At 31.6% G+C, this 26,870-nt stretch overlaps 1 protein-coding gene across 3 annotated transcripts in view; it reads left to right on the top strand.

Annotated features, from left to right (window-relative positions):
- LOC143255255 (TGF-beta-activated kinase 1 and MAP3K7-binding protein 1-like) overlaps nt 1-26,870 on the top strand; it is an 81,560-nt gene that overhangs the window by 24,745 nt on the left and 29,945 nt on the right. For all 3 annotated transcript variants that reach the window (XM_076510645.1, XM_076510644.1, XM_076510646.1), the window contains exons 4-5: nt 23,174-23,312; nt 24,333-24,561. In XM_076510645.1, the coding sequence (XP_076366760.1) occupies nt 23,174-23,312; nt 24,333-24,561 (368 nt within the window). The remainder of the gene's footprint in view (nt 1-23,173; nt 23,313-24,332; nt 24,562-26,870) is intronic.

Here is a 26,870-nt window from a genome sequence, read left to right as displayed (position 1 = left end):
GTATGCATGCACACACAAAAAAAGCCTAATGTATTTTTGTTTTAGTAACTTATTTTGGGTTTATATTTAAGTACCATACTTGTTTGATGTAAATAATTTTAATGCACATGTAAGTTTCAGGAGCTCAGTCATGCTTAAATGTAACTGATTGCATATTCTGTTATGGCTTGCCATTTTATTAAAGCAGTATGTACATTTGTTGTAAAATTAGTGATAAGAAATATAACAAAGAAAAATAGTCTTGCCAAGCAAACAAGGGTGTGGTATCAATATTGAAAGTGAATCACTAATTTATAAAACAAATGTTGGTTGAGGTAATAGACTATATATCTAACATTTTAGCTCATGGAGAAACTTCTTTGGGCTTTCAATGTAACATTTATAGTTAACTTAATTTGTTGTGTAGAAGATGTTTTATCATGAAACACTTTTTCAAAGTGTGTTTTCATAACATTACATTAAAATTTTATCAATTAAAATGTGGGTAAACTTTTATAACAGTTTCCAGAAAGAGTAAAGGTAATATTTTTTACTGAATGTTAATTGTAGTGACACACAGCATTTTGAATGGAGCTTCCATTGTAGTACATCACCTACACTCATATATGTAGCTATTTTCATTTGGTGTTACCCTCAGTGTACAAAATTTTTTTGCATGTCATGAGTCTTGCACTCTCTCTACCCTCATGATTATCATGGTTCCATTGTGTCAGCTGGGGAATTTTTGGCTTTTATTCATTGGGGAATTGACATCACTTGAGTCAACCTTCTTCTCTCAGTAGTGATTGATTTCCTTCTCCCTATTATGCCATTCTTTCCTACATCTATCCTGTGGAATCTGCCAGGTATATTTCAGACTTTTAAGGCACGATTTCTTAGGTATGTTCTGTTTTATCCATTTTCCTCAATTTCCTATAATCCTATTCCTTCCTTATTATATGACATTCTTTCTTTTTAAGTATTTGCTTTTTTCATTTCTCCTCCTAAAGTCAGGGTTCATGCTAGCAGTTTGTTTCTTAGTCACGAGTTGGCGCTAGCATTATTCTCTCTCTTCAGCCAACAGATCAGTTTACCAAGGCTTGCCATCAGGCAAATTATTCCTTTCTTAATTCTCAACTAGTACCACAATCACTAGTACCAGTTTGGTAGGCTGATTCTGCAAGTCCTGTCCATTTATACTAAATTCAGTTTCCACCTTCATCTTACTCTAATGGCTCTCCTACTGTACTTGTACAACATGCACCTCATTTCTGAAGTATACCACTGTTAATTTGAGAGAGAAATTCTCCCATATTAACTCTACATTGGTAAGATTGTCTTCCTAAGTTATCTCCCTCATCTCAGATTTTTTTTTACCATCAGCTTATTTTTGGGAATTGCATATGGTTCCATTTCACCAATAGTTCATTTTTAGGGATATTCCTTAAATGTTTAAATCTGTAAGTTGCTATCTGACCCTTTCTTCCTTGGTTGTTCATGTGTCTCAGAGTGAACCCTTGCAAACCATTGTTCTGAGTCTGACACTCTCCTATCATTTACCTGCTCCTCCTACTAGAAGTTCTTCAGTTTGTCATTTTTATCAATTCAGGTCTCAACATTGCTAGCAGTACCAGTGACTGTCTTGTAAGTTTCATGGTGGGGCTTGTCTGACTAATTTTGTTAACATAGATCTGGAATTCTTTACCAGTAATTGGATTCTTCAGGTCTTTTCAGTAGACCTTGTCATCCAGTTCCTTTTCCTCACTCCTACTGTTTCTTGTACCCATATCTTTTTTATTAACTCTTGATCCTATTACCAGTCAACATCTATCCAAGGCAGCCCAGATTCTTCTGTTACAGAGAGCTATTGTGCTTGTTTAGCCATCATATGTTCTGGATGCTTCCAACCTTATTGATGGATCTTCTTCCCAGCCCAGAGATGAAATTTATCTCATGGAGTTTTCCATCAGCCCTCATGCTTTCTAGTGGCAATATATATAGTAAGGTACACCTCATCTGGATGCACTAACCAAATTTCTGAATGTCTAAATACTTTTTTTTTTGGTCTTTGATTCCTAATCTACAAGCCCTGCTGTCAATGCATTCAGTTAGGATTGGACTAGCCAATATCTTTATGTTTATCCTCCCATCCCTCTTCTTCCCAGGATGATTTTTATTGTCCATTGCACATAGTGTCAGTTTTTTGTTTTTTTTAATTGTGCCCTACTGGCCAGCAGCATAACCCTGATTTTCTCAACTACTTAAACATGGTATCCCTTCTGTTGCCAATTCTTTTCATTCCATTCTTTATCCATCAACCTAACTCATTGGTATCTCATACTGCTCTTCCTACCATCCATCTTCACACCTGGCATTGATCAGGTAATCAGGTTTTTGTTAAGGATATCCTAATTGTTTCAACAGATTGCTTCTTTTTAGTTTATTTCATTTGCCCTTTCTCAGTGATGGTTTATCAGTTTAAGTGGAACATCTTCTGCTGTTGGTAACCTTTTCTCTTTTTACCAGTTTCATTGATTTTTTGTTTGATCTGGGGACTTCTGTCTCTTGAATCATTAGATATCAAGCAGCCTTGTCACACACTTCTTTTTTTTTTCTAGTACCATCTTGTGGTCACTTCTATTCTTTCTGGATTTGCAGACCTCTTTGTCAAGCATTTCTTCTGAATTAGGATGTCAGTGTACTTCTTCAGTGCATTACTTTGTCTGTTTGAACTTTTGTCATCTTTTTTTTTGCATTACTTGTCTTTTAAGACAAATTCTACTCCTATTAGCCTGGCCTAATATATTTGCTATCAATGTCTCCTACACTTTGTACAATTCCACATGTGGATTGATCTATACTTTTTTAAACTTCAGCATCTTGGGAAAGTAATTCTTCCTTCTTGCTGATTTCACTTTCTTCCATCTTTATTTCCATTCAGATCTGGACAGGCTTTCATGTCCCATATGTGCTTTTAGTTGTTACATTTCCTAAATGGCTTCCTTTTGTTGTTTTTCTTTTTTTTTCACATTTTTTCAACCTCTGCAGCATACCTCTGTTTGTGACTTTTTTCTTCAACACTTACCAGTTAGGTTTTAGCTTTTGATCCAGTTGACTTTTTCCTTTCCTTTTTCCCTGAGATCTTTTTCAGGTGTCATTGCATCAGTTCAAGAAAAAATACAAGAGTTATCAAAACAAAGGATTACATAAAATATGAGAGACCTTTAATATAAATTTTAGAACTCTGAAATGACAGGCTAAGGAAAATTCATTGTGACCTTTGTCAAAATTGAATGGTTTTCTGGACAAGACTGAGAACATGCAGGTTAAAGATGACTTGAGGTTGTGTGCAGGAATCTGTGGTAGTCATTATCTTGTTCTTCTTCAGTATGGACTTTTTTGTCATTTTTGGTTATGTGGGTTTACCTTTGTTTTGAAATTGTGGTGCTGTTGGTGGATGTTGAAGAGTTAACTTTGGTGATTTGTGAAATTTGTGGAGTCTTAGTACTCTTGCAGTGGTGTTTAGCTGTTTCCTTTGGTTTACAGCTGTCAGCTGTAACTGTCTGGATAGTGTTATCCTTGAGCTGAGGGGGTATCTTGGATTACATTAGAAGTTGGTGGCACTGTATGATGCATAAATAGTCTAGATGTTTAAGTCTGACATAGAGAAGGCTTGCTGGCATTGTTAAAAGGATGAAAAGCTTATCAATGAGGGCATGCAGCTCTGAAACAAAAGAAATGGTAAAAATACCTATTAGATAAAGTGTAATTTGCTGCATACTTGAATGTGATTGCAACTTTAATAAACTGAGTGATGTGACCTGTGAACTTCACAAAGTTTAGACTTGTTGGCTCCAAGGGAGTACTGAATTTCTTTTGGCATGACAAAAGATCAGATGTCCCTAAGAAAAACAGAGGAAAGATTAGGGTGCTCTTGGTGGTTCTACAAGTTACATTAAGATTAGTGTTCCATGGGTTATATTATAGGTAACATAGATCAGCTGAGGTTGAAAACTGGGCAAAAATTCCACTTTCTTGTGGGATCTGAATTTCAGCTAGGCCAAGGGGTACTCCAAGTTTAACCTTGTTAATGAAGGTGATGATCTGATATAAGGAGAAATCCTGCAGTAATCTATCTATGATTACTAGAGATATTGACATGGGACTTGGCATAGAAGTAGCTGGCTCTGAATACATTGTGAGTAAAGAAAAAGCACTATATTTATCTTAGATTGCAACTGTGTAAGTTATTTTTTTATATATATATATTTCCTTTCAGGCATGCCTCTTTTTTTACTGTTAGGATCCTGCTTTATGGTGAGGATTGCCTGTCCAAGTATACATAATGAACCATAAATCTGCACTGCTGTTGGGATGGTGGACCATGGAGTTATCCTCATGCATGTGATTTAACACAAATAATAAAATATACAACTTGATTCATTTGAGAGTAAGGTGGTGGTGTTCTGCTTTTGTAAATAACACTGGGCCTTGACTTATTTGCATCACTTCTGTCTGGTGGACTCCCAGGATTGATATTTTGCCAAGCTTCTGTGATTGTCTGGAGGGTGATGGTACATATCATTTATAGAGGCAGTACACTTTTATGTGATGATATTCAGAAATTTTTGATATGCTTCTACAGTGTATGATAACATGGATGTCAGTTCCTTGTGTATGGTGATGGATTTCAAGCAAGACCAGTCAATGTAATTCCTGACACATACGTTGCTGTTACAACCATTATTCAAATATTGTGTTCCCAGTTATATGGTTACCTGTGAAATGCATGTTCCTGTTTCACAGATAAGTGTATGTAGTATATACTTATGTTCTATGGAATTTGATGTGAAGATAGTGTGGACCCTCCTTCCACCACAGATTGGAAGTTATATTCCAGATACAACTTGGTTTTGAACTCTATGCCTTGGAGCACATTCAATTTTGCTTTCCTCCAAATTACTGTCAGTAGTGGACTGATCTATATTCTCTCTTTGTTGGGACTGAGTGTATGTTCTCCTGTAGTTCAGATTCCAATCCAACCATTTTTCTCCCTTTTTGTTGTGGCCTTCCCTTTTCTGCTTATGTGTTTATTGGGCAAAGAGTATGCTTGGTACAGAAGTGGTGCAGTCTGCTATGATTTTTTTTATTAAGAGAATTACCAGCATGGGTTATTTTTCAGATGCTTTCAAAGGGTGTTTCTTTGCATTCTACACATCACTACCTCTACCTATTCAATATAGGATTCAAGCTATTTATGTGAGAAGAGGTAATTGTACTGTATTGGAAATTATAATGTTTCTATAGCAAAAATATATTCCCAGTAGATACTGACCTCTTCTCCTGCCCTTCCTTCTCCACCTAAATTCAGTATGATAGTTTGTGAAAATTAAACAGAGGGAGCAACATGTATCAGGAGGTTGTCATGGATTTTTATTGTTGGAGGGTTGTCATATGATGATTTGCAGTGAAACCAATTAAATTGTGGGGTAGTGGGAATGTAAGCCTTCTAACACATGAAAATGTTTGTGTATGGAGGATAGAACTGAACAAGAGTAACTACATATTTGAGGTGAGGTAAGTATATATTGGAAATATATTTTTGTCAGTGTAAGTGTCCCCACTTATCTCTTCAATTTTTGGAAATACATGCTTATGTACACATGCTTCACTCTCTGGTGTATGTATAGCCAATTAAAAGATCAGAATGCTCTTCTCATGTTTGCTTCAACCTCTGTGAAGTATTTGCATAGGGAACTTTGTTTTTATGCCAGATTTCAAATAGAAAGAAAAGAGAAATTGGAGTTTGAAATAATTATGTTTTTGTAAACACAAATATAGCTTAGTTACTATGCCTGATAAAGTATAGAGGAATTTTGTGATCTTGATATAATTATTTAGGATTTTTTTTATTTCAAAATGTATATGTAAAACTAAACGAAGAATTTTATTTCCTTCATGTGCAAAATCTGATAAGGCTTAGCACATTATGGCAAGTGAGCACAAAGTGTGTAAGTGGAAGAAATCATTGTTTTTATGCTTTATTTATTTATTGTTCTGTATTTAAGAAAAGTGATTGAAACTTGAGTTATTTGTAAATAATATGTACATACACATGTAATGTATTATAACCAAAATGTGACTGTATTTTACAAAATATTAGGCCACATAAACAAAGCCAATACAGGTTATGTCGTAAAGGTCAGATTTTGTACTGTTGGATATGGTAATGTGAATTCACTTGCGCTGTATCATTGAATCTTCTGTATTATAAGTCAAACACAGCTGAAACATCAATAAAATAAATGTAATAAATATATGTAGATGTACAATATTAAGAAATTTAAGCTATTTCGACTAAAGATTTTATTTATGGTTGTGTGCTATAATTTGTTTTCATTTCTAGAACTAAAAAAAATATAATTTGTATCTATTTTCTGATTTCTAATAGTGGTTACAAGGTTGGTGAAATTGAACTAACCTTATAATACAATATTAGAATTTTTTTTTTTTTCTGAATACTGTTTGACAGTTATCTGGAGGTTATTAGGAGATTATAAAGATTTTGCATGTGAAATTTAACGATTTTCTGATGCATAGAAGTATTTTAACTATTAATATCAAAATTACTTTGCATGTTTGTTAATCGACATTCAAAAATGAAAAAAAGCAACACAAACCATCACATAAAAAATCTTAAAACTTATTTTAAAAAATATTATATTTATGTATAAAAGCATTGTAATATTTATTGATAATATAGAAAATTTCACAAAGATGTACATTCTGTATTGATATTTATAGTGTGGAAATCATAAGTACAAAATGGTTATGAGCTTTGTATCTGAGACTGAGCATATAGTCAGAGAGTTAAGGTGTGTGACAGTTTAAAATATATATCATTTATGCAACTTATTTATACACTTGGCTGGTGTAGCTTTTCCAGAAGGATTTCCATCTTAATTAGGTTATATACTTTCTGCATTGGATATGTCACTTTTGTCACTGATGTTTGTGTTTGTGGATTCTCATCTGTTACAAGAAGCAACATTTTGGTTATCATGTGGTTTGGATATTATTTGTTGCAAGTCACTTCTTTGATGGTCTGGGTTTTGCAAATTGACTTATATTCCTTTGTTATCTAATGCTATTAAGTATAATTTATATTTCTGTCTTGTACATTCTAAATTCCCTTTCTGAATTAAAGTTGGATGATCAGGAATATTTTCCAGTTGATTAATTGACAGGCTCATTAATTGATTAGATTTGTTTAATTGCTTAGAACATGACTTCCCTTGTCAGAACAGTCACTGGGTGAGAGCTGCGTATATCAATTTTTCAACCACTGTATTATTCTGAATGTGACAATTTGTTCATTTTCAAAGAAAAATTGTTTAAAAAAATTAACATAATTGTAATATATACATTTTCTACGTGTTGAATGAATTGCTAATATCTCTTAAATTTAACTATGTGGTCACTATTTCTTTTACGACATGCACTAATCCATCACTGGTCTTTTGTAAATCACACAAACAGTTAATTAAACAAAGAAAACATATATCACTGGTCTTTTGTAAATCACACAAACAGTTAATTAAACAAAGAAAACATATTTTACTTAAATCATATCACAATAAGAACCAATAAAGTAGCCATTAGCAATTTAATTGTATATATTGTTTGAGTAATATAAACATAAAAATAATACTAGTAAAGATTTGAGTTACTAGAATATTTTGCATTCACCTACCATATTCAATAAACAATGAACTTATCTGATTTGATGACAACTTTTACATTTAAATATAAAGAAAACAAATCCTTATGGTTTCAAACAGTGCTACTCAAATAAACAGTATTATTTCTGTTAAAAAAGCAAAAATACCATAATATAAAACTAAGAACCAAAAATTAACAAGATACCTTTATTAAGCCTTAAGCAATCTGCAGTCATGTAATTTCTTTTCATACTCTGTGTACAAGTATATATTCCTTTGTTTAAGAAAACCACATGTGCCTGATGATAACAAAACTTTCTTCATACATTGTACAATTGTTATTGTATTAACGTTTTAATAAAGTTTTCCATGTTACATGTTCAACCTGTCTTTAAATTATATTATCTTACTTAATGTGATGTCTTTTACGAATGAAAATTTCTGTAGCTGTCAAACATAATTTAACACAGATATTTCCACAGTTCATTAAAAGAGAGGAACTGAAAGGACATTTAATGGAACTACAGAAAAGCCTTTTATATGTATAGATTGACCGATACTGTTACATACAGAATAGTCTTCTTATTTCTCTATCCAGTCACGTGTAAATGTTTTTTTTTTTTTTTTTTTCAAGGCTGCATTTCATTGGCAAGTGAACAAAGCATTTGATATGGTATCATGACAGTTATACAGATATATTCAAGACTTTTACAAAAGCAAAGGTACATGCTTCAAATTCAAGAAATGAATAATGTATTCACAATGAGTGAAGGTTTTTTTTTAGCAAAACTAAAGTTATTCTTTGGTACAGGAAGAGAACCTTTAAAACAAATTTAAAAGTTTGCTGTTTTGTGGACACAAATGAAAATATAATTTCTTTATCTTCATAAATTACATAAAATAAATGTCAGAAAATAACAAAATACTGATTTTCAAATGTTTTGAGCTAAATATATTGAAATATATGTAGAATGAATATTTAAAATTAGCATTGAAATTTATATCTTAAAAAATTATCAAGAAATAAAAAATGCAGACTCACAGGAAACACTTTTCAATCTTAAAGTACAGTAATTTAGAATGGAATTACTTACTATTCATAAGCTTTGTAATTAAAATCTGTCATCATGCAACACAACTGTATTGTTTAAAATTTAAAAAGAAAATAGATTTCAGTTACTTGTTAAAAGGGTGTTGTTTATGCTATTCTATATGAGTTATTTCAAACAATTTAATACTGTTTACATATTCATAAGCATGTTTCTGACAACACCATATGTTTCTCAATACACCCCAACATTAAGTTCACCAATTATTAGAACTGATACACAGTTCAAAACAGAAATCCACAGAAAAATCACCCATACTGCATTATACATTCCCTGGGACTCGGCACATGAAACAAATAAAAAAACTCAGCATATTAAGAAACCAAGTAAACACAGCCACAAAACTATGTTCACCTGATAAAATTAACGATGAAATCAACAAAATAAAACAACACTTCATCAACATCAACAAATTTCCTCAGAAAAACCATTGAAAAAATGATACACATCTGGATCAACGACAAACAAATGATATTAAACAATCTCCCCAATATTCTAAATAGTCTAAAAGATTCACTTTTACCTAACTTTCAAATGAATAAACACTTGTATCTCATAACAGCTGGTATGGGTATTAACACTTTTATTGATAAAGAGAAAACACTTTCTGATAAAGTGTGTGTTTATATTTTAAATCTTTCTTATAATTTCATTTAGCAAACTATACTAACATAGGTGACTAGACTCACAGGTATCTCAGTAATGTAATTGCTACAGAAAGTAATATCTAAAACTATAACTTAGAACAGTTTGAAGCACAGGTTGGCTCAGTGGTAAAGCTCTGGATTTGGTAGCTGTCATTGGTAGTAGGTGGTAGGGTACTGTTCACTGGCTGCCTTCCCTATTGTTAGTAATTCAAAATTAGATATAGTAGCAAATATCCTTAGTAGTTTTTCCATTCATATAAAATACAAAAAGAACAATTTTGAAAATACAATGACAGGAACTTGTGCAATAATTTTTTGAAAATAAACACTAGATTATTGTTTAAAATGCTTAATAAATTTTTATTTGGCCAACTGATCAAAATTAAAGACTCGTATTTTGGTAGCTTTACATTGATTGTTTTTTATTTTTAGAAAAAGAACAACTTAAGAGTACAAAAAAGATAATAAATATATAAAGGTTACAAAATATAATGCACAAAATTAAACTCCAATGAAACTTAAACATCAATAACACTTTTTAAAATACACTTTTTATTAAATTCGTGCGTACAGATCAAACTTACAGACATTTCAAAAGTCTAGTTCAATATCTCACATGTACGCAGTGCAACACAAGATGAACAAGATAAAGCCTCAGTTACACACATTTTATACAAAAAAACAATACCTACAAAAAAATTAGAAGAGTTGTATAGTACTGAGTGATTAAACACTATAATCAGTTACATTTGAGCATTGGTTGTATTGATCAGTGTCATAAAATAGTTTAATTGTATTATACTCATTGCTTTTTCAAACTGGTATTGCTATTGTATATTGTTTTTGAGCATTCGTAAATACAATTTTCAATAAATAAATAAGGTTATTAAAGAAAGTTATTTTCATAATATATGTGAATATTTAAAATAAATTTATAACATGGAAACTAGGAGTGATCAGTATTTTTCAACATAATTTTTAGAAACTGCATAGTCAAATTAATTGGAAGCAAATTTCCAAGTGATCAAAATGTTGTTTCTCATTATTATTTTTGATCAAGATTTTTAGTTTAATTTATTAGTGTATGATACATTTTCATGTTTGGAAGTTTAATGTTAAAAAGTTATTTAATTCTAAATTATTGTGCACAAGGATTAAATGATGGGTAGTTTGGAAATTTCTTCAGAAAACCAAAACAGGGTGGTGATAAAAATGTTAACTTCATGTGAGAATATTCTATTAGTTGAAACTTAGTCAATTAATGAGCATAACTCAGCATTCCACATGTATTATGTACTGAATCAAACACAGTGGCCCTTTTCACTTTTTTTCTGTTTTTGAAAATGATTCCTGCTGTACACTTATTTCAATGTATGATATGTGAATAACCATTTAACAGCTTAGAATGCCTCCAGTGTGGTCTTCTCAGCTATTTTAATGTGTGAAAATGTTACCACATTCTTCCAAGATTTCAAGGAAGTAGGTTGTGTCTTTAGTTTACTTGAAGTATCATACTTTTTAAAATTAAAATGCATCTTAGTTACTAAGCTTAATAAATTTTAGTGAAATTCTGGGGTATCAGTGTAGGTAGGTAAGGTATTTATGATTTTTTGTTATTTAACTGTACATATAAATCTAAAAAAATTGATTGCTATTTTCCATGTTTAAAACTTTAAAAGGTTTAGCAACCAATATCCAGCAGCAACTGAGTACAAAGGTCATAATGAGAAGAGATAATTGTTTGCTTTACTTCTTGATTTATTGTTGTATATTTTAAGGAAAAATAATTTTTACATTTTATTTGTAAATAGTAATAATCTATATATATAATGTATAATAATTGAAATGTGACTTTATATTACTGGGTTGGTGATGTGAGTGCACATGCACCATATCAGTGGCAGTTATATAGTGTTAGGTAGACATGACTGGAAGGTTAATATTGTAAAAATGTAAATATATTGCATTATGATGCTTATGCTACTTAGACTAAACATTTGTATTTTCAAGGTGTAGTCAATCTAGCATGATAAAAAGCATAATTTATATTTCCTAATTTTTTTTATGATGGTAACAAGGTTAGTCAAGTGACAGACCTTGCAGAGTTGGAGTATAGAAAATAACATAAAATATAAAGTCTTAATGAAGATAAGTATTTGAAGTGTATTTTGGAAGTTTAAATATTATGAATAATATTTCAGATTTTTGGGATGAATAGCTTTCTTTACTTGTAACATGAAATCACTTTGCATCTAGACTAGTAATGAAACCAGATCTATTTTCACAAACCAAGCTTTAGTAACAAAAATATTTTTAAAAATCTATTAAAACATCCACCAAATTTTGTGAAGATGCACGTGATGTATCAAACATTATTGTGCAAATACTTAATGTGCAGATGTGTAGATAAACTTGTGTATATTATACAGAGCCCCCAGTAAGAGGGTTAAACAAACTTGGTATCACAGCATTTTATTGTTGGTTATTTGACTGCCAGCATATAACTACAGTGACACTTTACTATAGTGAATGACTTCCAGGGTATTTTACTATTAACAAGTCATTATATTCTCAAAACAAAACATCTCCTAACATGGGAACAGCTTTATTCTAAAAACTTATGTTGAACTAATAAACTGTTGCACTAAACTTGATTAAAAATAAAATTGAATAATAAAATTATTGAATAACTTGTTAGAAAAGCAAAATAATAAAGTAACTGAATAACTTGCTGGGAAAAAAAAAAGGCTATCACTATTATGCAAATACATATACTATTATTTATTTTGCACAGTTACAAATATTATGATGCAATTTTCATGTTCAGGGTTTTGAACATAATAATGGTTGCTTTTATAATATTCTAATAATATTTCTTTTCATACAGAAAACCTTAAAGTGAAGTAATTAGTTGTTGCATCCCTTTGCTGGCATAAAAATACACCAGCAGTCATTTACTATGGCAGAAAACTGCTGTGGAGTCATATGACAGCAGTAAAATATCATAGAACCAAGCTACCTTTACCTGATGTTAGTTGAAACCTTCTTCAAACATTGTATTTGTTACTGTATTAAACTTGTAGTAAAGTTTCTATGTTATTCATTCAGCCTGTTTCTGAAATGTAGTTTTAACTTATCTCAGATTATCTGATGTCTTCTCATTAGAAAACTTCTGCAGCTCTCAAAGAGATAATTTAGTATTCAAATACGTTCACAATTCACAAACAAGAGAAACAGTTACAGATCTCAAACCCATATATTTACTCTACCCTAACATCATGATACAAATATTTCTCTATCTAATCATATTTAAACTTAATTTATACCTGTTTTCAAAGCTGTGTTTTATTAGTAAATGATCTGATTGCTTGGAGTAGCACTATAACAAAGTTTCATCCAAGGTTTATAGAGAAATGTTTGAGAATCAAGAAATGGATAACATATTCTTGAGCACTGATAGATTCTTAGTAAATATTATTTTTTGTAATGAGCAGAAACAGTAAAAAAATAATTGACTTTGGATTTGTTTACAATCAAAACTCTTTGCAGATGCGCAGAAATGAAAATATTAACTTTTTAATATATTTTTTTCTTCATGAATTACTTTGAGCAAATGTCAGAAAATGTAAAATATTGATTCTCAAATATATTTTCACTTAAAAGTATTGAAATATAATGTGTGCTATCATCTGAAATGTACTTAATATTTATATTTAAAAATTTTATCAAGTGGCAAAAATATTATAAAAAGTTAAAGAAAAAACTCTGTCTCAAGATTTTAGGCATAATAATTTAGAATTAAGTTAATTTTTAATCCTGCATTGCATACATGGAAATGTATCATATAAGCAGTAAAACTGCATTGTTTAACAACATTTAGAAACAGTAAAAGATTTATTCAGTCGTCAGTTACGTGTTGCAACACTGCTACATCTGCATTTCCAGACAATTTAGTGTTTTTGTTCATGTTTATAATTTTGTAACTAGTCAACATAGTAGAAGCTGCAGGTGTTCTAAAAAGTACTAATCTAGATTAAAACAAATCTAAAGTCCAGACACATTGCTAGAGTATCAGAAAAAATTGAAAGCATTAGAATTGAAAATTACCATGGCAACATTTCTTTGATGATCATATTGTTGTATTAGCTTAGGAATAATCACTTATTGATTGAGGTCTTAACTGAATTGCTGTAGACTCCAGTTGTGTTTATTTTAGAAAACCTAAAAAATATTTTTTGGTAATATATGGTTGTTAAAGGATGTCTGGTTGTTTGTTTATTACCCTCTGGGAAAGGAAAGAAAAAAAGAAATGTGGAAGAAGGAGGAATGCCCTCTAGATCTGCACGCACTTATTACAACATTGTATAATACAGTTATTAATTCCTGAAAAAAAATGTAATGAGGGAATTTATCCCTCTTCCCAAGAATATCTCCTCTGGAGTCATCCATTCTTATACAATATTTAAAGGATAACTCTATTAATTCTTGAAATAATGGGATTCCAAGTTCATATACTTCTCCCTCCTCCTTGAGATCCTCATCAGTTTATATAATATAGTAATTAATTTCTGAAAAAACATAGGTGGAGGAGCTCATCTTTCTTGGATCTTCTAGATCATCACCTGTTTATATGACATGAAAAAATACAATTAATAATGTCTGCAGAAAACAAACATTGACCTCACTTCTATATTTGCATATGTTCATACAACATATTATATTACTCATACTGACCTGTTTAGTGCAGCAGTTAATCTACATTGCATTCAGTGCTTGACAGTCATTAACTTTTAACAGTTAGCATTCAGGCAGGTTAAACTCAGGTATGTGTTTTCAATAAACAGTTTTTTAAGAAACAGCCATGTTCAGTAAACATTTTATAAATGGTAGCATTTTATTGCTTCATCCTCCTTCAACCCATGCAAGTAATTGATATTTTAATATCAAAGTATAGTTTACGAATACACATTTCTCCTAATGTTTAAAACCATGACTTTAAGAAAACAAGTAGGATAAAGTACAGACTGAAATTTTAGCTTACCCTACCAATTTCTCCACCAAAACACTAGCTGATGAAGGGGAACATTTTTAATGTCCAAAAGTATCATTGTATCTTGCTTTTGCAGAGGTTGCCTGAAGTGCTATACACTGATTAGAATTCAAAGCAAGTAAAACAGTGTAATTTGAAGCTCGGAACCAAGGTGAAGAAATTTCATTAATTTCTTCATATGCAAGTGCAAACATGTAAGTCAAGTTAGAGAAATAAAATGTGGAGAAGGATAAATATGAATGAATACAGAGATGATGGGTTAAACCTTCTGTCTTAACAGCTTATTAATACACATTTACTATGAAAATAAAAACAAAATAGGCAATCTATAGAGAAGGATAAATTGAATTTTACACTGAAAAACTTTGAGACACATATCTATAACAGTTTTTTTGTTTGCTTATATTTGCAATTGTCATGTGTATGTCAGGGAGGAAAATTTAAAGATTAAGGTTTTGTTTAGTTTGATCAGATATGTTTGCTTCACAGGTGAACTTCAAACTGTGGTTCAAAATTAAAAATATTTACTGTAATTAGCTTGAATTTCACAATGATTTATTTTGATATAGTGTTTTGACTGAAAAGGAATATTAAAAAGTGATTTTATTTTTATGAAGTGTAGAAGAAAGTAATTACATTAATACAATTTAACCAAGTACTAGGAAGTAAGCTAGTTTAGAACCTGATTCAATTGCAGTTGGACACTAAAATATGGCTAAAAAAATCAGTGTCTTATAAGAGCAATCAATAAAATCAAAGTATTTATTAGTAAGAAAAAAAAGGCAGAGCAACATGAAATTAAATGCAAAAAATGAAAATCTTCACAGTTCCTATAATAATATGAAATAAACCTCAAAATGATATTATACAGGGAAGTTAAAAAATTAACAATAAAATCAAACTATTTGATTAGAAATTATCTTTATATATTAGAATTCAAAGATGTGAAAAGGAAATAATAAGTAATTACAGACACAGTCTTAACCATATAAAAACCCTTAATGGAATAGCATAATTACAAAATGTACAGTACATTCACAAAAACTTTATAAAATATAGGTGCTATAAATTAATCTTAACAAGCATACAAAAATAACCAAGTAAATGTGCAAAACTTTAGAAAAGTATAAAATTGCATATATGATCCCCAAAAAGGTAAATGATATTTAATTTTCAGCATATATATATATGCACATACAAATATGTGTACACTCTCAGATGCACCAGTTAGACCAAGGAAGTCAACAAATTATTCAGGACCATAGTTGATCTCTTTATATACCAATACCAGCTGCTAGATACCTTTAGTGGTTCAGATGAGCTTTCTCTGGTATTCAGTAAGGTCTTTTTTTACGTTTTCATAGTTCTTTTGAGGCCCTAAACTCTTGTCACTTCTTCACTTTTATACAATATTCTTATCAGAGATTGAATTTACAGTTTATCCATAAAAGCATCCTGATTTAACAGTTACAATGTCAGTGCTTTACTCTAAGTTATCAAATTCACCCTGAATGATTTGTGTTCCACTGTTAGTTCCTGTGTTCTGATTTGACCTATCATAAATGACATAGCTGCCAAAACTACAACAAGAACCAGAGACATATTTTTCTTGGACCATTTAGAATCTTTATCAGTAGCTTATTTGAGCTTTCTTGCTGAGATGGAATTTGTTCATGTGTTATATTACAATTTTGCTATAGCTCTTCTGTATGGCAACTTAACATACATGCCTCTTTGTTTCTTTATCCCTGTACCTTCTGGATGTGAACCTGAATTTCATTTGTAGAAAAAAAAGTATATGTAAAAACAGCTCGTTTGGATTGAGAAAATTTTTTTACATAGAGAAGCGAACAATGTATCGACCTTCTTCGTTCATCGTCAGGTTCACAAAGAAAGAAAGAGGTAACTGACCGGAAGCTGACCACATGTTTGAAAGGGGTTGTGTAACTGAGTGTCGGAATGTAGAGGGTGTGCTAAAATGTTTAAATATCCTCTACATAAAAAATTTTCTCAACCCAAACGAACCATTTTTACATATATATTTTTTTCTACAAGTGGGTTTTCTCAACATCATTGAATTTCATTGTTATTGTGGTATCTTTCCAGCAGCCAAGTACCATGCAATCCAGTTTTTGATGGCCAAGTTGTTTGTAACTTTGGCTGGTGTTGGATTATTCTGCTTTGTTTGTGACTGGTTCTTTTAGTGTTTTGGAAGATGAAGCACCTTAATCACAGGAAATGGTGCAGATGTGCTCACTCCCTGCATTGTCCCAGGAAATTGGAGTTGAAATGCCACTCAGCTTTTTAAACACCTCTTCTGTAGCGAATTCTCTTAATGATTGGAATAGAAGGCACCAAGATCACTGGAGAACAATCCAGGTAGTGTACCATCTACCTGCATAAGTTCAAAGGTAACAGAGGGACTAGCCAGAATTTAACTGCCACTCAAATTCTCCATCAACAGCTTTTATGAATTATCATTTGATGTTTTTATCAAATGGAAAATAGTGATAGTTATCACTTGGTCTTCCTCTATTAGTGTGGGAGCTGAAAGAATTTCAGTTTTGATAAAGGTAATCCTCAAACCCAAGGCTGCATATTCAAAACTGGTATGTCTTTCATGAAGTATGTTAACTGTAAATGTTAACACATAAGCTACATTGAAATAAACTGTTCACTTATCAGAGCAAAAAAGAAATAAGTGTTAATGTTTTATATAATTAACATTTTCTTAAAATAAAGTTCTCAAATCATCAGATTTCATGAACATTTACCATATCAGGATATGACCTGCTAATGTAGGTTTTGGTTAGTGTCAGGTTTAAATACAGTGCAAAATATTTCCAATATTAAGTGCTTTTATTACTAGATTTATAAAGTTGAATTATTCACTATACCATGTCACCAACTGACAAAAATATAATCGATTCAATTCATTAGAAACTTTTTGAAATACTAAAATGGCAAATAATTACCTGTTGCTCTTTACTTGTATCTAAAGGGAAATCACAGTTTGTAAGTTACATGATTATGAAAACTGCGAATACTAAATTATAACGTTCTCTCGTGAATTCCATCTTTATCACTTGTATGATGCTTTTCCATATTTGAGCTTATTCTGCAAAAAATGTGCAGTTGTAATCTCAATTGCAAATGTATAATAATTTTACAATACACATACTTTAGCTGTTGTACATACCAGGTATTTCCTACCTGTTATAAATGATGATTTTTTGTACATAATATAATTTTATAATTCTTTCAGAACAAACTTAAAAATAGATTATGTGAGTATCCCTGGTGAGGAGAGCCATTGTACATTAGCATTTTCCAGGTTGAGAATTGCACTTGTGTGAAACAACAGTGATAGTACAATGCTATGTGATTTTTTTTCCAACTGCTACTTAAATTTATTTAATGAAGCAATTGCTAATATCCATATTTTTTTTAAGCAAAGCATTGGTTGATGTTTTCATTATGTGGAAGGACAACTGTAGTGATTTGTTATAGGTGAAATTTGAGTGGCCAGTCACAAGACATGATGTTGAAATAAGAATATAGTAAAACATTGTTTAAAATAAAAGAGGAAAAGTAGATGATTTGGATTGTGGTGACAATTACATTGTGAAATAAGGAAAATGACAAAAATGAATTGATCTACAGGTAGAACAGAGTGCAGAGAAATAAAAACTGGACTTTGAGATAATTTTGAGCATTCTCAAATAAAAGGTTAATTTCTGTCCTCAAAATTCAGTAAACGTTTCTGAAAAGTGCAAAACATGCTTCCAAAATGATATCTTTACTTCTATATGCAATAGCTATTCCTCATGTGTATGCCTTTGAGATTTTATGGATGCCACTAACCTTGAGCTATTTCCAACCTAAAGCAGGTTTTAACGTGAACTGTGCCAGTGTATGATCTAATCATTATATGACAATACCCCTCTACCCATAGGAGGGCAACATATCCTTTATGCAGTAACTCCCCAAAAGCTTTTGCATTCAAAATTAACTTCTTTTTCTCAGCATTCTTGTGATTGAGCATGTTTTTCAAAGTTTAAATTTTGTGCAGTACAATGAAATTTGTACTACTTTCCCCATCATTAATTTGATTTCAACTTACATCAATTACTACATATAAAAGGAGAATTCCCTTAATCACAGTGAATTATCAAGTGCTGGTGTTGTTTTTCACAAGATTTTGGCAGTTTTGCTAACACTTATCCCATTTTGTCAGTGACCAGTGAAGATTGTGAATGATTTTATTGTGATTATTCAATGTGATGTGAGTTTGTTACTGTCTTCATTTTCCTACTCCTTTGTTGGGAATGTGTTCCCCTCTTTCTGAACCTGATCATGAGGACAATGAATTTGATTGACTCTTTCTACCTCCTAGGTTTGTACTATGTTTTTCTACCTGAGGAGGCTAGTGTTCTTTCTCCAAATCTCATTATGGATTTGGTTTATTAGGTTTGCTTTTTCATTCTCTTTTAATTTAATTATATACAAAATGCCTCTCATGCTGAAGGTTATTTGATTTTTCCTCATTATCCAGACTTACTTGTACATGCTGTCTTATTTCTGGATCAGCTTTGTTTACACTTTTAATTGGCTTATTCTCCTCACATTCAAGAATACTTGTTTATTGCCATTGCCCTTCTCCATTCTTTAGTTCCCAATCCTTGGGGTCCCTTTTATCTGCTTTGGATGGGGGTTACCTCCTGACCTCTTCACCAGCTATCCTCTCTTTATTTCTTCTCCAAATCCTTCTCCTGTGGTTTTGGTGGGTTTTTTAAAGACGTATGTTTAGTATTTTTTAATACCTTTGCTAGAGTTTTGTCTTATGGATTACTTGGCTCTTCTGTTGTTGCAACTTTCTTGCATATGATTGATTTCTCACTGATACTTGTATTTCCCATTCTTAACTTACTCTGGCTCCTTTTTTTCACCGTAAAGTTTTTAGTGGTGTTTGTAATGCTTTGAAGATGTAAGTAACCTGACACCAATTCTTCCTTGGCTTTTTATCTTTTCCAGCCTTATGTATTCACACCTCTTTTTTGACTCTGTGAAACTTCCACCTCTCTCTTCTCATATCTCATTATCATCTTTCCCATTGAGTTGTCATTACACATTATGTTAATAACTATCATTTACAGCTGGCTGTTGGTTCATTCAATTTATTATACACAGATTTTCTCTTCATTTCTTTCTCTCTACCTGCTTTTTTGGTTTCTTTATCTTCATCTTCTAGTCCTCAGGTTCTTCTGTGTCTCAAAGTGACAGTATTGAATCTTTTTTTTCAAGAGAATCAATGAGAAAGTGCTTCACTTCTCATCTTTTGGTTGTCTCCCAAAGACCAGAGATTGGCATCCAATCATTGATGTTTCTTCTCTTAACTACTCTTTAATAGTCCCTCAGTTAAAGATGTCGTAATTTCTTCCTCTTTATTGGGCCTTTACACTCAGATTGGAGATTACCCAGATGGATGTCTTTGACATCTTTCTACACATTCAAAGTTTCTATTTTTCCAAATGTTTTTCTCTGTTTCACTTCCTGGGCTTAGGTTTATTGGTTTCAAGCTCTCTATCTCCTTTAGCATCACTTTGGCTCTTTATGCTTTCTATGGAGTAATGGGAGTGTTTGCTTGTCATATCCATATATTTGGCCTTTGTTTCCATTATTACAAGGTTGAGTTACTCTTCTTGCCTCTTCTTAGGTGACAATTTTTTTAGCCACATCACTTACTCTCCGAAAAACTATTTGTTTGAGTTAACTTGTCAAACCATTCCAATTATCCCTCATTCTAATTCAGTACTTGCTCCACTTTGGCATCTTTTCAATTTTCAACTTAGTCAGGCTTAAGTCCCTCACCCCATTTGTCTGCAATGTATGGAATGTCAAGTCACCTCAACTTTTGCCTCTCCTATACTTCTTATATGAAAGGTTCTGTCTCTTTTGGGGATTTTTCCATGTTTTAAACATCTTGTCCTTTTTGATGAAGCTCACATGAGCTTTCTTCAATGGACTATGAGAGTCCAACATTTAATATTTCCAACAAATTAGTGTTCTCTCTTGCTGCTGGTTTCTTTTCTTGAGGGTTTGTCTTAATGGCTGGATCATGCATTTTGCTGCCACCACCCTCAAGAAAAGAAACCAGCAGCAAGAGAGAACACTGTCTTAATGGCTGGATTATGCATTCTGCTGCCACCCAATGTTGATCTTCATCACTTCACCATTGCATTTTTTACAGGTTGTTGTGCATCACCTCCGAGGTTTGTCTGACATGGAGCATACTTTCAAAGTCAGTATTCCAGAACTTTTGGCAGCCCATCAAACAAGTTTATGTTTCCAATTTTAGCTTGTGTGGAGTGGTTATGATCAACTCTGACAATTCTGCAGTTGCTTCCCATATCAATCATTAGTAAGACTTATTCCAAAGACCTTTGCTTTCACATGTTGGACTTTCTTTTTTGAATTCTTTCAATATGGGTTTGTCTGCCTGTCATGCCCTTGGAAGCTTTGAATTTAGTGCTGGTCTTGTGTTGTATTTAAACCCTTAGCCACAACCTTCTACATTTTTCTTTTGCCTAGAAGTGTCATTCCTTTGTCTTCATATGTGGGATTCATCCAACCTTGCTTATTGGTCAGGTTTTTCCTACCATGTATTTATTCTTTTATCTCATTTGTGTTGCCCATTTTCTTAGTTTGTCTATCAGGAATACTGATTTGTCTTACCACTAATCTATTTGTCAAGCTCCTCCTACCAAGCTATCTTTATGTTACCCACATTTCAGCCTTCTTTCTTTTATTGTTTGACTAAGGATTGTCTGTTTTTCCCATAGTAGACTATCAAACAATCTTATTTACTGCCTTTCAACTTTTTTTTGGTGTGGTTCCATTTTTTATACCCCTGTTTTTCTAACCTGTTTCAGTTATTCTTTTTTCTTCTTGTCCACTTCCATTATTCAACTGAAAATGTAATGTTGTTATACAGGGCCTATTTAAATACTGGGCTGCTTGTTCAGTGTAACATATCTCTTTCAAAACCTATTTCTTTCTCCTTCTTGCTTTTAGTCACCTTAAATCTGGTCTTTATGTACTGCATGTCCCTTGTACTTAGTTTCACATATCATCATTAATCTTGTTTCATGACTGGTGATTTTTTCCTATAACTTTGTTGGCTTGGGAAGAGATTACTCCTTCTTTCTCTTTTTTTTTCTTCTTTTGCTCCTTTTTTATCATACTGATCCTGACAGTCTTTTATGACCAGTTCATGTGGATAGGTGTTAAATGAGAAGCAAGGCTTTATTTGAAGTTCCCACGATTCTTTCTTTTGGGGAGGTATGGTTGTGTGCTATGGGATTCCCTCTTCTTTCAGAGTCCTCATGCTCTTTATCCTTATTTGATGGATCTCTCAAGTCATCTGGATCATTTATTCCTTTCTGGATGAAGATGCAGGTGCTATCTTGCATCATAACATTAAATTTGCCAACTGATTCTTTCTAGTTTCACCCTTTCAACAGTGATCCTTTTACCTATAGGATATCACCTATGTTTAGTTGTCATTCACCAAACTACCTAATAGAAAAATACTTGTTTTACTTCCTTACCTATTTCTATTCTTATATGAATAATTTATTGGAACCTACATTGCATTGTGGGTACCTAAACCTTGACTGAACTTGCAGTGTGGTTATGCTCATAGGTGTAAGCAGTAATTTTTGTATTGTTGTATCAGGCACTGTGGTCCATCTAGGGACTGAAAATTCTGGGACCAAACATTCTAGAACTGAATTTCTTGTGGACCAAATTTGCAGGACTAAATATCCTGATCCTTGAATTAAGTTTTTTGTTTGTTTTTTTCATGAATTTTTTGATTCATGATTTAGGACTTGCAGTCCTGCAGCATTTTAGATAATGCTGTCTATACACAGTAGTAGTTTGCTATTTAATATATGGCTTTGATTACACACTTTGAACCAAAACACAAGTTTATTAATTGTTTTCAAAACTAAGAACAGAATTTATGTTATTCAGAGTCAATTTCTGAAAAATTCAGTCTTTCACTTATTTGTTTTATCTTATTGTAGAAAATGATCATTTTGTTTACTATTCAGTACGTTATTAACAGTATACGGATTGAAAGATTTTGGAAAACTTGAAGTCTATGACCAATGGAAATTTTTAGGTTTTATAGTTTAAATGCATAGAATGTGTATTGCTTTTGCCTCTTTGAAAATTGCAATTTTTTCTTTGAAATATTATGTTATTTAGTTTTAGTATATTGAATGTTGTTTCTTTTATTTTGATGTGCTGTTTATTATTACACCTTTAATATAGATATTTTTTTTGCATTATTGCCATAATGTGTATTTAGGACTAACATGAGTTTTTTTAAATTGACCAAGTATCATAAGGTATAATTTCAATTATGGCTGAAAATATCACTAACAGTAAATGTGCCTGACTAACAAAACAGAGCATTGCAACCTTTACAGCATAAATATTTGTTTAATTAGCTATATTGATTAATTGGTATTTTAGTTTTGCTGTAAATATTTTATCTTAATGTAATATGAAATTAATATTTATGATGTTTTTGCTGTCCCCCACATACTGTTAATCTTCATGCTTCAAAGCTTCAGAATTTTATTTATTATTTCACAGGGTTTGACTGATTATCAAGCATACACAAAATTTCCCGATATAGTTAACCAACTACAGGATGTTATACGGGAGATATCGGCAGGAACTGCTGCAGTGGTAGCATTGATATTTAAAAACAGACTGTATGTTGCCAGTGTTGGTAAGTCAAATATTATTTAAAATTTGTATACATTTGTGAAATCATGTTGGGTCTTATGACATTTTGTCATAGAATTTGCTAGGATTGTTTTCATACTAATCTGGACACAAATAATATTTCAGCCCAAGTATTGAAAACATTTAAATTGACTACATACAAATTATTGTTTTTGAGCACATCACACTAGATCTGTATCCCCTGTTTTGCTTGAGCATGGTCATATTCTATGTAAAATAGTTATTCAGGTGTCAAATTGAGCATTGTGTTTTAGCAATGAAAGATGTGTAATATCTTTAATAAAAAAATGTATTTGTTCCTGCCCATACTGACCCATAGTCTTCATGGGTAAAGCAGAAGGGGATAGCTGCTCATCTCTGCCATTCCTTAGATTGAATAAATCAAGAGTAGTCTGCTTTTCAGAATAGTGTTTTCATGGTCACCTATAGCACTGTCTCAGGTGTTGTTGTTCATTTTAACTCTTCACCACATTTTTTTTTTATTATTATTATTCCAGTGGAATGTGAGTGTCCTTACCACTTTCCATTTTCAAGTTATTGGGGTGGTGGAACCACAGAAGTATCTTCATGAATGTGATAATGATAAACAGTACAAAAAATAATAAATCCTTTCAACTTGAGTAAGGTGGTTCTGCTAGTGTAGATAAGGAAATATCCTTCAATCTGATACTTCATCTGTGAATAGGTCTAAGATGTAGCTTGGAGTAAGCTCTCAATATTGCATCTCACCCTATAAATTGGAATTTCTCATCCTATCCCCATGTGTTAACAGATTAGTTAGGCAAAAATTCTTTTTTTGATAAATATATGCTGATTTTATTTTATTTTATCATATTTCATCAGGTAACTTTTAAAGCTTTTTTTTAATCAAATTCTTTCTCAACATTTTAACTACTGATAGCATTGATGAGTTTTTGAAATGTATATTTATATTCAAAAATTTAATATTTAATTTATAAAGAGACTATTCTGTTAATGAAAACCACATTTTCTTCACATGTAGGGGACTGCCGAGCACTTTTGGTGAAAACTAATAGTGATGGATCTTTACGAATCATCCAGCTTACAACAAACCATGATATTTATAATGAAGATGAATTGTTGCGACTGTCTCATATAGGGCTAGATATTGAAAAAATTCGTCAAGGAAACAAGTTAGGCTCTTTACATAACACAAGATGCATAGGTAACTACATGTTGAAAGGAGGATATACTGAACTTGATTTTCTCAGGTAAAATAAGTGTTTAGTAATATTTTGTGATACAAAGAAATTATGTATTGTAATACAGAAAATAAATACTTGGAGTATCGTAGAATAAAAAGGCCAACCAGAACATTATATGTAGTGTGTGTGTGTGTGTGTGTGTGTATACTTTCATATACATACATAAAGGGGAAAGAGACACAAATGCACACAATAAATCTATTCATACCACATGGAGAGATTTGATCATCTTGATTTTTATGTGAGACAGTTCATGCAAAGATATTGTGAGAGTTATCAAAAAGATACATAGAGCATACAAGTTTATAAACCTTAGTTGTAACATAAACATACAAAACATATATAATGTAATTTATTCACTGATGCAGGTTGCCTATTTTTACCCTGAACTTGTATAAAGTTTAAAATTGATTTGCATGCACACTTGCAAAATGTGGATAAACTTCTTGTATATGTGTATGTTGATTTAGAAGAAATTTAATATACTTCTCTTTGAAGTATGTAATTTTTGTTCACATAAGAAACTTGTAACATACTACATGTACAGTGTACTGTATCTTTTAATTCAAAAGCTTGTAACATATTTTATTAACAGACTTCATAAATATGAATGTAAACAGATGAAGTTTTCATGGACAAATGTCAAAAATTTAAATGTATTTAATGATATTTATGATAATTTTTGTGCAGTTCCCATAACAATTTAATTTTTACCCTGATCAGGACCATCTAATCTACTTACATTGTAAGTAAGTTATGTAACTTTCATGAAATGTCATTACAAAAATAAAACTAGTGAGTGACATTGTTTGAAATTTGACAAAAACTTTTCTGAAGAAAAAATCAAATATTTAATTTTGAATTTTTTCTGCTATTTCTACTAAAATTTATTTTTACTGTAGTTATTTGTACTGAGACTCAGAATATTTTACTTGTAAGGTGATTTTCTTGTTAAGTAAAAATATTTTTTGTCTTACAGTTTTTAAATTGCATTTGTATAATCTATAAAATCTTCCATATGAATATCAAATCTTTTTAAAAAGTAAATGTTTATATTTCATTTTCGATCTTTTCTGCCATATAACTAACAATATCTGTTATAATCAATATATAGTGTAATGAAATGTTTGTTTAAAATTAAGAAATAAAAATATGTAAATAACTTTTAACTTAAAACTAAATGATCTTAAAATATTTTCTTTGGATCATATGCATAATTCTGTATCTGTATATTCCCATTTATAGTTGTTTTTTTTTATGTTTTATTTTCCCTTCCTGTGTTTTACTGTTGATTACTTCATGTCAGCAGATGCCCGTGGATGTTATGACAGTATCATCTGCAGAGATATTTTAGCCTCTGGCCAAATGTAATTCATGAGGCTTACATAACTAAGCCTCATAGAGTAAGGAGAACTCCAAGTTATGCCAAAAATTAATAAACATTTCAAATATGAACTTTAAAAGACAAATAATACATAATTAACCAAAATATGAATATATGAAAAACACAGAAAAAGAATCATTAATAAAACATACTATACAACATACAAATATTCAGTATGAAATAAATTTACATTTATTCATGCAAATACACAACTTTAATAAAATAATACACAAAAATAAGTCCAAAATCCTACTCCTTCACCCTCCATTGAAGCTGTTTATTGATGACTGGCTACTGTTGTTTTATGGTTTTAATCCAGGGTTTCTATACATTTGCCAGATCAGATTGCAAGTAACAGACTGTGATAGATACATTACCTTCTGTTATAACCAGTAGCCTTGGTCCAACAGGCTACCACATTTTGGCAGTATTTGTTGAGAAAGGGATCTATTATGCTATAGAGTTGTTGGTGATAGCTTTAGGAGTATCTATCAGCTGCTGCTGGGTGGTTTTATGGGATGTGTCAATTTTTGGTGAACCAAATTTTGGAGAGGCTTCCTGTTTCATTTTGATTGTGTGAAGATGTCCATCATGATGGATGCTCCCTTATTTAGATTGAAGATCCTCATAGTTGTTGATAGTGTGGTGTTGACACAGGCAGTGAGGTCTTCTTATCTTGCTGACTCTGGTTCTTTGTGGTGATGTTTACTGCCATTGTTGCAGTGGTGCTTCTCAAACTGCAGCAGACACTTTATGTTTGCTTTCCTGGTGCTTAACCAACCCTTACAGGCCAGTAAACAGTGATGTCGAGAAAACCCACTTGTAGAGAAATATATATGCAAAAACGGCTTGTTTGGGTTGAGAAAATATAGGCCAGTAAACAGTTAACCTTATATCATAACATCTTAATATACAAATGAGATCCATTCAT

This window comes from Tachypleus tridentatus, chromosome 7 (assembly GCF_004210375.1).
Source record: "Tachypleus tridentatus isolate NWPU-2018 chromosome 7, ASM421037v1, whole genome shotgun sequence".
Classification (NCBI taxonomy): Eukaryota; Metazoa; Arthropoda; class Merostomata; order Xiphosura; family Limulidae; genus Tachypleus; species Tachypleus tridentatus.
Note: the sequence above shows the minus strand (reverse complement) of the source record. Positions and strands in the feature narration are given on the sequence as shown.